General features: G+C 43.0%; 1 protein-coding gene across 2 annotated transcripts in view; it reads right to left on the bottom strand.

The window, feature by feature from the left end:
- LOC110507545 (limbic system associated membrane protein) overlaps positions 1-12,477 on the bottom strand; it is a 466,699-nt gene that overhangs the window by 6,203 nt on the left and 448,019 nt on the right. For both annotated transcript variants that reach the window (XM_021587595.3, XM_021587593.3), the window contains 2 exons: positions 8,000-8,131; positions 7,725-7,845 (listed from right to left, as the gene is read on the bottom strand). In XM_021587595.3, the coding sequence (XP_021443270.1) occupies positions 7,725-7,845; positions 8,000-8,131 (253 nt within the window). The remainder of the gene's footprint in view (positions 1-7,724; positions 7,846-7,999; positions 8,132-12,477) is intronic.

The raw sequence follows: 12,477 nt of genomic DNA, 5'->3' as shown, positions 1-12,477 counted from the left end.
TAAATGAAAAGATAAGCACAGCAAATCTGGAAATTATACGGTGCTTATCTTTCATTTTGGATTGTGGCATATCGCTGGATCCACAAAAACAGATGGCATGAGATGTGGATTTATCTCAAGAAATAACCAAGCCAGGAGTTCAGGGGAACAAAACAACTACAGCAAGATTGTAACCCACAAGGTTCCATGGTTCCTTGAGATGTGTAGGTTGTTGGCTTTGTAATAATCGAATGTCAGCCAGACAGCCACTCACAAAGTAGACAACCGTTCGCTGTCCATGGCGCTGAAATTGCAACATGTCTATGCGGCTGCATGCCTATCGAACCGACGGCAGGCTTCTATGGTGCCAGGGCATGGCTTTGCTTGAGCTAATAGATAAATGTTTATTGGAAGCCCTGTTTGGTCGTCATTTTCTCAGGTTAAGCCTAACATTTCACGAAGCGATACACGGTGTCACAATGCTGCCATTTAGACTGCTGGCTTGTGGTATAATGTAATTACTTGTTCAGTAATTAAAGTTGGAAATTCCAACAAAGCAGATTGTCAAATACATATTCGATACAACAGAACACCAACTGATTTTTTTGTTGTCGAATATTCAGCTGTCCTGGACAGGCTACCTGAACCTACCTGAACTAAGCCGTCATCGCTCTCTCTTCCAGCCTGTATAAAAAGTTGTGCGTAAAACCAGTCTATTAATGCCAAATAATGCATTATTTTTTTTATTTATTTCACCTTTATTTAACCAGGTAGGCAAGTTGAGAACAAGTTCTCATTTACAATTGCGACCTGGCCAAGATAAAGCAAAGCAGTTTGACACATACAACGACACATGGAGTAAAACAAACATACAGTCAATAATACAGTATAAACAAGTCTATATACGATGTGAGCAAATGAGGTGAGATAAGGGAGGTAAAGGCAAAAAAAAGGCCTGGTGGCAAAGTAAATACAATATAGCAAGTAAAACACTGGAATGGTAGATTTGCAGTGGAAGAATGTGCAAAGTAGAAATAAAAATAATGGGGTGCAAACAACCAAAATAAATACAGTAGGGAAAGAGGTAGTTGTTTGGGCTAAATTATAGGTGGGCTATGTACAGGTGCAGTAATTTGTGAGCTGCTCTGACAGTTGGTGCTTAAAGCTAGTGAGGGGGATAAGTGTTTCCAGTTTCAGAGATGTTTGTAGTTTGTTCCAGTCATTGGCAGCAGAGAACTGGAAGGAGAGTTGGTTTTGGGGGTGACCAGAGAGATATACCTGCTGGAGCGCGTACTACAGGTGGGTGATGCTATGGTGACCAGCGAGCTGAGATAAGGGGGGACTTTACCTAGCAGGGTCTTGTAGATGACATGGAGCCAGTGGGTTTGGCGACGAGTATGAAGCAAGGGCCAGCCAACGAGAGCGTACAGGTCGCAATGGTGGGTAGTATATGGGGCTTTGGGGACAAAACGGATTGCACTGTGATAGACTGCATCCAATTTGTTGAGTAGGGTATTGGAGGCTATTTTGTAAATGACATCGCCAAAGTCGAGGATTGGTGGGATGGTCAGTTTTACAAGGGTATGTTTGGCAGCATGAGTGAAGGATGCTTTGTTGCGAAATAGGAAGCCAATTCTAGATTTAACTTTGGATTGGAGATGTTTGACGTGGGTCTGGAAGGAGATTTTACAGTCTAACCAGACACCTAGGTATTTGTAGTTGTCCACGTATTCTAAGTCAGGCGGGCAGGTGCAGGCAGCGATCGGTTGAAGAGCATGCATTTAGTTTTACTTGTATTTAAGAACAATTGGAGGCCACAGAAGGAGAGTTGTATGGCATTAAAGCTTGCCTGGAGGGTTGTTAACACAGTGTCCAAAGAAGGGCCAGAAGTATACAGAATGGTGTCGTCTGCGTAGAGGTGGATCAGAGACTCACCAGCAGCAAGAGCGACATCATTGATGTATACATAGAAGAGAATCGGTCCAAGAATTGAACCCTGTGGCACCCCCATAGAGACTGCCAGAGGTCCGGACAGCAGACCCTCCAATTTGACACACTGAACTCTATCAGAGAAGTAGTTGGTGAACCAGGCAAGGCAATCATTTGAGAAACCAAGGCTGTCGAGTCTGCCGATGAGGATGTGGTGATTGACAGAGTTGAAAGCCTTGGCCAGATCAATGAATACGGCTGCACAGTAATGTTTCTTATCGATGGCGGTTAAGATATAGTTTAGGACCTTGAGGGACCTTATAAGTCCCCCCTCAAAACAATTGTTTCATTATGCAGTCTATTATCTATAGCTGCGAGTTAGGTGCGATCTAGGTGCTATTTATAAACTTTTAATCAAAATTACACATCAAATAGCCTAACAATGGGGGAAAACGTTGTCGGTTTGAGGATAATTTCAGCTACTATTTTTTGTTGAACTCAGCGGGTTTTGTCTGGCAAATAGCCTACACAAATGGGCTGCAATATTCAAGGAAAATTAAATTAGGCCTAAATCAAATTACAGTGCCTTGCGAAAGTATTCGGCCCCCTTGAACTTTGCGACCTTTTGCCACATTTCAGGCTTCAAACATAAAGATATAAAACTGTATTTTTTTGTGAAGAATCGACAACAAGTGGGACACAATCATGAAGTGGAACGACATTTATTGGATATTTCAAACTTTTTTAACAAATCAAAAACTGAAAAATTGGGCGTGCAAAATTATTCAGCCCCCTTAAGTTAATACTTTGTAGCGCCACCTTTTGCTGCGATTACAGCTGCAAGTCGCTTGGGGTATGTCGCTATCAGTTTTGCACATCGAGAGACTGAATTTTTTTCCCATTCCTCCTTGCAAAACAGCTCGAGCTCAGTGAGGTTGGATGGAGAGCATTTGTGAACAGCAGTTTTCAGTTCTTTCCATAGATTCTCGATTGGATTCAGGTCTGGACTTTGACTTGGCCATTCTAACACCTGGATATGTTTCTTTTTGAACCATTCCATTGTAGATTTTGCTTTATGTTTTGGATCATTGTCTTATTGGAAGACAAATCTCCATCCCAGTCTCAGGACTTTTGCAGGCTCCATCAGGTTTTTTTCCAGAATGGTCCTGTATTTGGCTCCATCCATCTTCCCATCAATTTTAACCATCTTCCCTGTCCCTGCTGAAGAAAAGCAGGCCCAAACCATGATGCTGCCACCACCATGTTTGACAGTGGGGATGGTGTGTTCAGCTATGTTGCTTTTACGCCAAACATAACGTTTTGCATTGTTGCCAAAAAGTTCAATTTTGGTTTCATCTGACCAGAGCACCTTCTTCCACATGTTTGGTGTGTCTCCCAGGTGGCTTGTGGCAAACTTTAAACAACACCTTTTATGGATATCTTTAAGAAATTGCTTTCTTCTTGCCACTCTTCCATAAAGGCCAGATTTGTGCAATATACGACTGATTGTTGTCCTATGGACAGAGTCTCCCACCTCAGCTGTAGATCTCTGCAGTTCATCCAGAGTGATCATGGGCCTCTTGGCTGCATCTCTGATCAGTCTTCTCCTTGTATGAGCTGAAAGTTTAGAGGGATGGCCAGGTCTTGGTAGATTTGCAGTGGTCTGAAACCCCTTCCATTTCAATATTATCGCTTGCTCCTTGGGATGTTTAAAGCTTGGGAAATCTTTTTGTATCCAAATCCGGCTTTAAACTTCTTCACAACAGTATCTCGGACCTGCCTGGTGTGTTCCTTGTTCTTCATGATGCTCTCTGCGCTTTTAACGGACCTCTGAGACTATCACAGTGCAGGTGCATTTATACGGAGACTTGATTACACACAGGTGGATTGTATTTATCATCATTAGTCATTTAGGTCAACATTGGATCATTCAGAGATCCTCACTGAACTTCTGGAGAGAGTTTGCTGCACTGAAAGTAAAGGGGCTGAATAATTTTGCACGCCCAATTTTTCAGTTTTTGATTTGTTAAAAAAGTTTGAAATATCCAATAAATGTCGTTCCACTTCATGATTGTGTCCCACTTGTTGTTGATTCTTCACAAAAAAATACAGTTTTATATCTTTATGTTTGAAGCCTGAAATGTGGCAAAAGGTCGCAAAGTTCAAGGGGGCAGAATACTTTCGCAAGGCACTGTATATCCAACTTGAGTGTCTCGTGTGTTTTCACCATGGCCTGTAGGTCCATGTTATGGCCCGACTGTGTTCTATACTGAGTATTGCCACTCCAGATAGTGTATAATGCACAATGTCTCAGGAAAGACAAAGTGCACAAAACATGAAGAACACCTTCCTAATATTGAGTTGCAAACCCTTTACTCCCTCGGTACAGGCTCAGTTTGTTGGGTCATTGACTCTACAAGATGTCAAAAGCGTTCCACAGGGATGCTGGCCCATGTAGACTCAAATCAAATCAAATTTTATTGGTCACATACACATGGTTAGCAAGATGTTAATGCAAGTGTAGCGAAATGCTTGTGCTTCTAGTTCCGACTATGCAGTAAAATCTAACAAGTAATCTGACAAATTCACAACAACTACCTTACACACACAAACACACACAAATGTAAAGGGATGAATAAGAATATGTACATATAAATATATGGATGAGCGATGGCTGTGCGGCATAGGCAAGATGCAGTAGATGGTATAGAATACAGTATATACATGAGATGAGTAATGTAGGATATGTAAACATTATTAAAGTGGCGTTATTTAAAGTGACTAGTGGTACCTTTATTAAGTCTGTTCATTTAAGTGGCCAGAGATTTCGAGTCTGTATGTTGGCAGCAGCCTCTCTATGTTAGTGATGGCTGTTTAACAATCTGATGGCCTTGAGATAGAAGCTGTTTTTCAGTCTCTCGGTCCCAGCTTTGATGCACCTGTACTGACCTCGCCTTCTGGATGATAGTGGGGTGAACAAGCAGTGGCTTGGGTGGTTGTTCTCCTTAATGATCTTTTTGACCTTCCTGTGACATCGGGTGCTGTAGGTGTCCTGGAGGGCAGGCAGTTTGCCCCCGGTGATGTGTTGTGCAGACTGCACTACCCTCTGGAGAGTCTTGCGGTTGAGGGCGGTGATACATCCCAACAGGATGCTCTCGATTGTGCATCTGGAAAAGTTTGTGAGTGTTTTAGATGACGAGCCAAATTTCTTCAGCCTCCTGAGGTGGCCTCCTGTTCTTCACCACGCTGTCTGTGCGGGTGGACCATTTCAGTTTGTCCGTGATGTGTACGTGATGAGGAACTTAAAACTTTCCACATTCTCCACTACTGTCCTGTCGATGTGGAATGGGGGGGGTCCTGAAGTCCACGATCATCTCCTTTGTTTTGTTGACGTTAAGTGAGAGGTTATTTTCCTGACAGCATACTCCGAGGGCCCTTACCGTCTCGTTGTTGTTGGTAAACTAGCCTACCACTGTAGTGTCATCTGCAATCTTGATGATTGAGTTGGAAGCGTGCATGGCCACGCAGTCATGGGTGAAAAGGGAGTACAGGAGAGGGCTGAGGACACACCCTTGTGGGGCCCCAGTGTTGAGGATCAGCGGGGTGGAGATGTTGTTTCCTACCTTCACCACCTGGGGGCGGCCCGTCAGAAAGTCCAGGACCCAGTTGCACAGGGCGGGGTCGAGACTCCAATGCTTCCCACAGTTGTGTCAAGCTGGCTGGATGTCCTTTGGGTGGTGTACCATTCTTGATACACATGGGAAACTGTTGGGCATGAAAAGCCCAGCAGCATTGCAGTTCTGGACACGAACCGATGAGCCTGGCACCTACTACCACACCCCTTTCAAAGGCACTTAAATCTTTTGTCTTCAACATTCACCCACATGCACAATCCATGTATCAATTGTCTCAAGGCTTAAAAATCATTCTTTAACCTGTCTCCCCTTCATCTACACTGATTGAAGTAGATTTAACAAGTGATATCAATAAGGTATCATAGCTTCCACCTGGTCAGTCTATGTCAATGAAAGAGCAGGTGTCCATCGCACTGCACACAATTTAGTCTTGAATGATGAATGCCAATATACATATACCAGAGATAAGGGACTGTTGATATTGCAACCACACAACTCAAACGACAGTTCACCAGTATGAACTAAAATTCAAGAACTGTTGTCTGCTAAATATGATAACCTGTTCGCATCTACCAATGTTTTAGCTGTCCAGCATCCAGACAACCTGCCCCCAGAGCTTCCTTTATAGTTAATCTCTTTCCGTAAGGTGTTGAGGCCGGGAATTAAGGCGAATGAGAGGCTGAATTAAAGATGTTGCTGAACTGATGCATTTGAAGCACCACTCCCGGCTTCTGTCCAGTTTCCCTGATGTTGCTACGGCAATCAAGCTATTTTTATCCATCCCTGTAACTGTCACTTCTACGGAGAGATGGTTTTCTAAACTAAAAATCATAAAGAACTACCTAAGGCTCTCGGGTCTGATACGCGCTTTTGAACACCTGAGTAAGCGCCACACATTGCACTGGCGCTGTCGTAGCCTTGACCGCGGCCTTTGTTTGCCGATATACTCCTAATACTTTCAATCAGTTTAATTTGTTAGTTTTCAAGACCTGGGCACTTTTTCAGTCACATTCCTGAAGCCCAAGAAATAAAACACTTAGTCTCCTAGTACATATGAAAATTAATAAAATGTATGAATGAATGACAATTTGGAGGGTTACAGCCAAAATGATTTATTAAATAAATAAAAAATTGACATTGATAACAGGCGTAAGACCTACACAGGATTCGTCTTCGGGGGTGTCTGATAAAACTGTGCAGTAAATGTATGTTCTGCATTTGTAAAAAAAAAAATTGGGATGATAATTAATTTTTCTTTTTTTTATTTCACCAGGGTAGTCAGTTAAGAACAAATTCTTATTTTCAATGACGGCCAAGGAACAGTGGGTTAACTGCCTTGTTCAGGGGCAGAACAACAGATTTTTACCTTGTCAGCTCAGGGATTTGATCTTGCAACCTCTCGGTTACTAGTCCAATGCTCTAACCACTAGGATACCTGCCCCCCCAATAGTTGTGTTAAAGATTTCCAAATCCGTATCGTAATCAAGGATCACTTTCCAGATAGAGCGTTTCACACTTGACCAAATCACCTCTGATCCGTTGTTATCAGATCATGCTACTGAACATTTGAAATATCTGAACCATCATCAATTCTAGTATCTAGACTACTTTTGCTCCTCAGTTTACAATTTTTTTTAAATCAAAATCATCGACTTGACTTAGAGCTTACAAAGACTGTTTAGTGTGTGTTATTTTATTTTCATGAATATCACCATAAATTACTTTTCTGCTTTGCATAGCCACTGAATATGTTACAGTGAAGCAATCTCAGAGGTTATTACACGACTAGTGCTAAGAGAAAGGAACATGGCTGTCATTGCTTAGTTGGAATATGATCACATACAAATGTCCACCTACAGTTCTCCTCTATGAAAGTGTCCTCTCTGTCACAGGTGCGAAAATGGTTCCCTAGACAACTTTTACATTTTCACATGATAGGCAGAGGAGTCTGGTGGGAGGAGCTATAGAAGTACGTGTTCATTGTAATGGCTGGAATGGAATAAATGGAACGGAGTCAAACGTGGTTTCCATATGTTTGATACCATTCCATTTATTCCATTCCAGCCATAACAATGTGCTCATCCTCCTATAGCTTCTCCCACCAGCCTCCTTTGATGATAGAGCAGGTTCTTCCCCCATTAGGACGAAAGGATATGTACTAAACAACATCATAATGCTTACCTCTTGTCATCTCTGTACCACTCAAACTCTGGTTTGGGCACTGCGGCCGCGTCACACTGAAGAACCCCCATTCGGCCCACCTGGGTTTCAGAGCTCTTGGCATTCTTGATGGCGGGAGGATCTGAGGATCCAATCACAATAGTTCATCTTGGTTATATTATTTCCCTCTCTGCATAAAACCAATCATCAAGTAATGAAAGACAAGCAACTGGGTGTTGTAAAAAAAAAAATGTAAGGCCAGGAGAAACAGGAGTCACCCCCCAAAATGAACCTACAGTTGACGACAACATTGACGTATTTGACATCCGGTGTGGCCACGTCATTGCTGGCTTTGCATTCGTAGCGGCCCGCCTGGTTCCTCATGATCCCCGATATATCCAGGTACTCCTCCCCATCTAGAGAATCGGCTGTGGGGAGACACAGAGAGAGAGAGAGAGAGAGAGAGAGAGAGAGGGTGAATGGAGGACAAAGGGAGAACAGAATAGCTTCCAGGTAAAGCAGAACACTGTTCAATGCATCTCTGATACTTCCAATGAGCCGGAGTAATGTCGGACCAAATGTTTGTATCAAATGGAGCATCAAATAGACAAACCTGAGACAGCAGTTCCCTTAATTAGTCACGTATGTCTCCCGAGTTTCTCTCGTTTAGCCTATCTACTCAGAATATGGACAGATCTAGGTGTGATCAGGATGAGGAGAATGCCAAGCTTGTGGATAAGAAGCTGACTCCGCAGTGCTGTCTTGGAGTGATTAGATACCGGTCCAATTGCTACATACAGTGCCATGGGATAGCATTGACGAAGGTACCACGGGGTAACATTGACTAAAGCTGTTCACAAATGTACTGTATCAACATTTCTCTTGGCATTGCTAAATGGATATTGATTGACAGGAACAATAGCCTGCAGTGAATGCATGAAGACTCCTGAGACATATTTAACCTTATAACCAACATGTTTTTCCCAACCCCCTCAAATGTGTAGAAGACAGAGACAGTGTCTGAAAAAAACCCCCAGCTAAACCTCCAAATGCCACCGAACCCGACTAAATAAAACAATGGGCACGCCTCAACTGAGCTGACACTCAGGGAGCAAGGTCTTCTACCCTGTGAAATTAAGTAACAACTCTGGAACTTGAATGTGGAAGGCTGTTCCAAAACAATTTATTTGCTTTGTGAACACTGATGGGTTCTGACTTCTAAACGTAAAAAGATGAAATATTCTCATCCATGTCACCGAGGGAGAGAGGGGAATGCAGAACGTTTACATTCTGCCAGAACATGTTATTGTTAGACATCAGGTATCCTATGGAAACTTGATACAAGTCAACAGGACAGCCGTGAGTTGGGGAGGAGTGAGGAATTTGGGCCGAGGTCAGGTCAGATGGCACGAGAAAGAACAGGCATCACTAAAGTCCTGTCTAGCAACAGAGATGCATTGGCTGTCCAGATGTGAAAGGAGGAGACTCCGCATAGGACAAAGGTTTAAATACAAGTGCTGGTGTAAATATGTTTTGGTCTTTATGCAGCTGTGTGACCCACTGGGTGAATAAACCTGGTTTGAGCTTCACTAATCGTCCGTGAGTTTTAACTCTGTTTATTTAGAACCTAACAACACACACCTACCTTGTCTTAAATAACACAACAAAAAGACAACAATTGACATATCACATTTCTCCAATTAGAGACTCAAGTTATTCTCCTAGATTTGTTGGTGGCTAAATCCGAAATGTGGTCTCAGTAAACATACCTAACAACCTCAACTTCAAGTCTCGAACTGCAACGCAGCAGCATTCACAGCTGCATGCCCAATGTATCAAGCTCTTTCTCTGCTACACCCATAGAACTAGAACACTGATCATTTATTGGTCATTTAGAAGGATCTCTACGGCTACGCCTCTGTTTCTCTGGTTGGTATTATTGTCTTGTGTAGTTCAATGCTTATGAAAAGAGAAATCAGATCAAAGGGTCCTCCTAGCATGACCACAGCAGCCATGTCAAACACGCTCATCGCGGACAAAGGATGCCATGATTGGAGAAGTAGGATTTGAAATCAGTTGCCATGGAAATGTATTGTGGCTGCTTGATCGTTTTATCGTTAAGGCAGTTGGACTTCACCTGAATATATATTTCTTGAGAGGATAGAGAGAGAGAGAAGAAGAAGAAGAAGATGGCTTGGCTACAATCTACAATACTGTAGCTTACTCACAGAATCTATCTAGGTAACACTTTGTTTAGATAGTCTGTAGAGCAACTACAGATGGACTATCAGTAAAATGTATACTATCTACTAACCCTTACCCAAGCTCTAACCTCAACCCTAACCTTAACCCTTACCCTTATTCTAAACCTAACCCTGACTGTAACCTTAGCAAGCAGATTTCCATCTACAGATCTACAGGCTATCCAAATAAAGTGTGACCAAAATGATTAGAATAATGAAACGTATTTACTACAAGCGAACTGGAAATATTAAGTAAATAACACAGCAGGGTCCAGAAACAACTGTGTTATGAATATGACCCGATTGTTTTTGTTTAATTCATTACTCTATTGGATAAAAAAATGTCGCCCAGGAGGCTTGAGCAGCCTCTTGATAAACATGAACCTCTTTACATACACTTCAAGTATTAACTCTCCGAAACAAAGTAACGATGAGAAGTAGGCTTACCTTCACCAGGAAAGAACCTGTTTCTATAGCTATTCTATCTCTGTGTGGATTCAGCAGGCATATGTCACTGCTTTCCATGGGCCCCATGGGGAATGGAAAAGTGATTGATTTGGAGCACATTCAAAATCCCATGATGGCACAGCCATACAACTCTATGCTAATCCAGTGAGTGAGCGAGAAGCCCAATGAGGTGGGAGAGCATGGAGTGCACATTTCTTATTTCACATAATCATCTTAGAATGTCGGAGCAATAAATCAGCTCGAGTGGGAAAGAAAGAGAGGAATCCCAAATCACAGACATCGATAGTTTGCGTGGGTGTGTATGCTTTTGTTCGTGGCTGTGTGTGAACTGTAGAAAACGGAAGACAGGTGTGCGTGTGCGAGAGAGTGTGCGTCTATGCCTGTATCCTGTTCTGACTGGGTATACAAGTTTAAGACATGAATAGGTGTTATCTACCATTCTACCCCTAAAGTCCTGGGCTCACTCAGTTAAAAACAAAGCCAATGATGTTGCCTTGATGCAGACAGACCCCTAGGAGAGGTGTCCAAGACCATCCCGTTGAGCAGCTAGCTCTGCCTAGCATTGCTAAACATCCCCCTTCACTTCTGCTTATTGTGAATACAGGCAAAACGTTTAAGGTCCAAGACATTCAGCACCGCACGTCTCGAACTTGCTTTGTGCCCGGATGTACTTTCGATCAGCCCCGATCTATCTTGCTAAGCCGCAAACGCATGACAAGCTATGACAATTAAATAAACCATTTCCACTTCATGACTCTCCCCCATTTATGATGAACGGTGTTTATTATGAAAACGGAACTGAAAAACCTCTCTACGAAAATGGCACTTAAAATTCAACTTTGATGAAAAGCTCAATTTTGCTTGTGCCATGCTTTGAATTTATCATGTTGCCTGTGCACCAGCAACAATGAAAGACAAGGCATATAATTATCTTCCAACAAATTCTAGTCCCGAATAAGAGGCGTACGACCCTAGAGCTATCTAGCACCAGGATTGGGGAGCAACATAACAGTGCAGTGGTCCGTGAGCCTCACACTCATAAATGTGTGGTGAAAGGTTACTTGCATTGAACCGTATTGGGATTGTCTCAACAATTGAAATGCCTTCAATTCTTGGGAAAGCAACGACATTATGGTGAAGGCACAACAGAGAAGGAGGGAGCTTCCAACCACAGAGGGTTACTGAGGGGAAGACAGCTCATAATAATGACTGGAATGGCATTACCGGAACGGATTCAAACACATCCATGTGTTTGAGACCATTCCGTTTATTCCGTTCAAGCCATTACTATGAGCCATCCTCCCCAATTAAGGTGCCACCAACCTCCTGTGTCCCCCAATCCACTACCACCTCCCAACCACTCCCCCAGACACACACACACACACAGAGTCCCCTGCCAGGAGGGAGCTGAGAGCCTGCAGCAGCATATAACTCCTCTCAGAATGAATCAGATGGGACTGGGTAGGTCAACTCTAATCCTGGTCACATTAGCATGGAATCACAGAAATTCCACTCACGTTTGAGCCTCGTACTGCAGCACGGAATGCCCACCTAGCCAAAAGAGCCCTTATACTTCTGATGACATGTTCCCTTGAACAGGGTAGTTCAACTGTGTGTGTGTTTGTGTGTGTGTGTGTGTGCGAGCGTCTGTTGGCGAGCCAGTGTTTTGGACAGACCTGTCATAAGGGAATTAGAAGGAAGATTTGAGACACTATAGTGAGCAAAGCACAAACCACCAGTGAGGAGAGACTCAGCATCAGGTTGCAGCGCAACTGCAGTTGGCAACGAAATGCTCATTTGCATGACCATGCATTATTCATGAGCATCATTTACCACTATGCGAAATGTTAGATTTATTTTGTGAATAGTAATTTATGCTAAGCAGTTGATTTGAGGAGAACTTGGGGAGAAGGGTCCAAAATGGCTCTGCAACATTTATTTTCTTTTGTCGCCGCTACTTTCCAAGTGTTGTCAAATGGCAAACGCTCGGCTTTATCTTTCCCAAACCCATGGAGTCAATCTTTTTGTCGGGCCATTGTCTGATTTCGATGATGAGGGGTCAA

Source organism: Oncorhynchus mykiss, chromosome 27 (genome assembly GCF_057628025.1).
Source record: "Oncorhynchus mykiss isolate SJ-2025 chromosome 27, ASM5762802v1, whole genome shotgun sequence".
NCBI lineage: Eukaryota > Metazoa > Chordata > Actinopteri > Salmoniformes > Salmonidae > Oncorhynchus > Oncorhynchus mykiss.
Note: the sequence above shows the minus strand (reverse complement) of the source record. Positions and strands in the feature narration are given on the sequence as shown.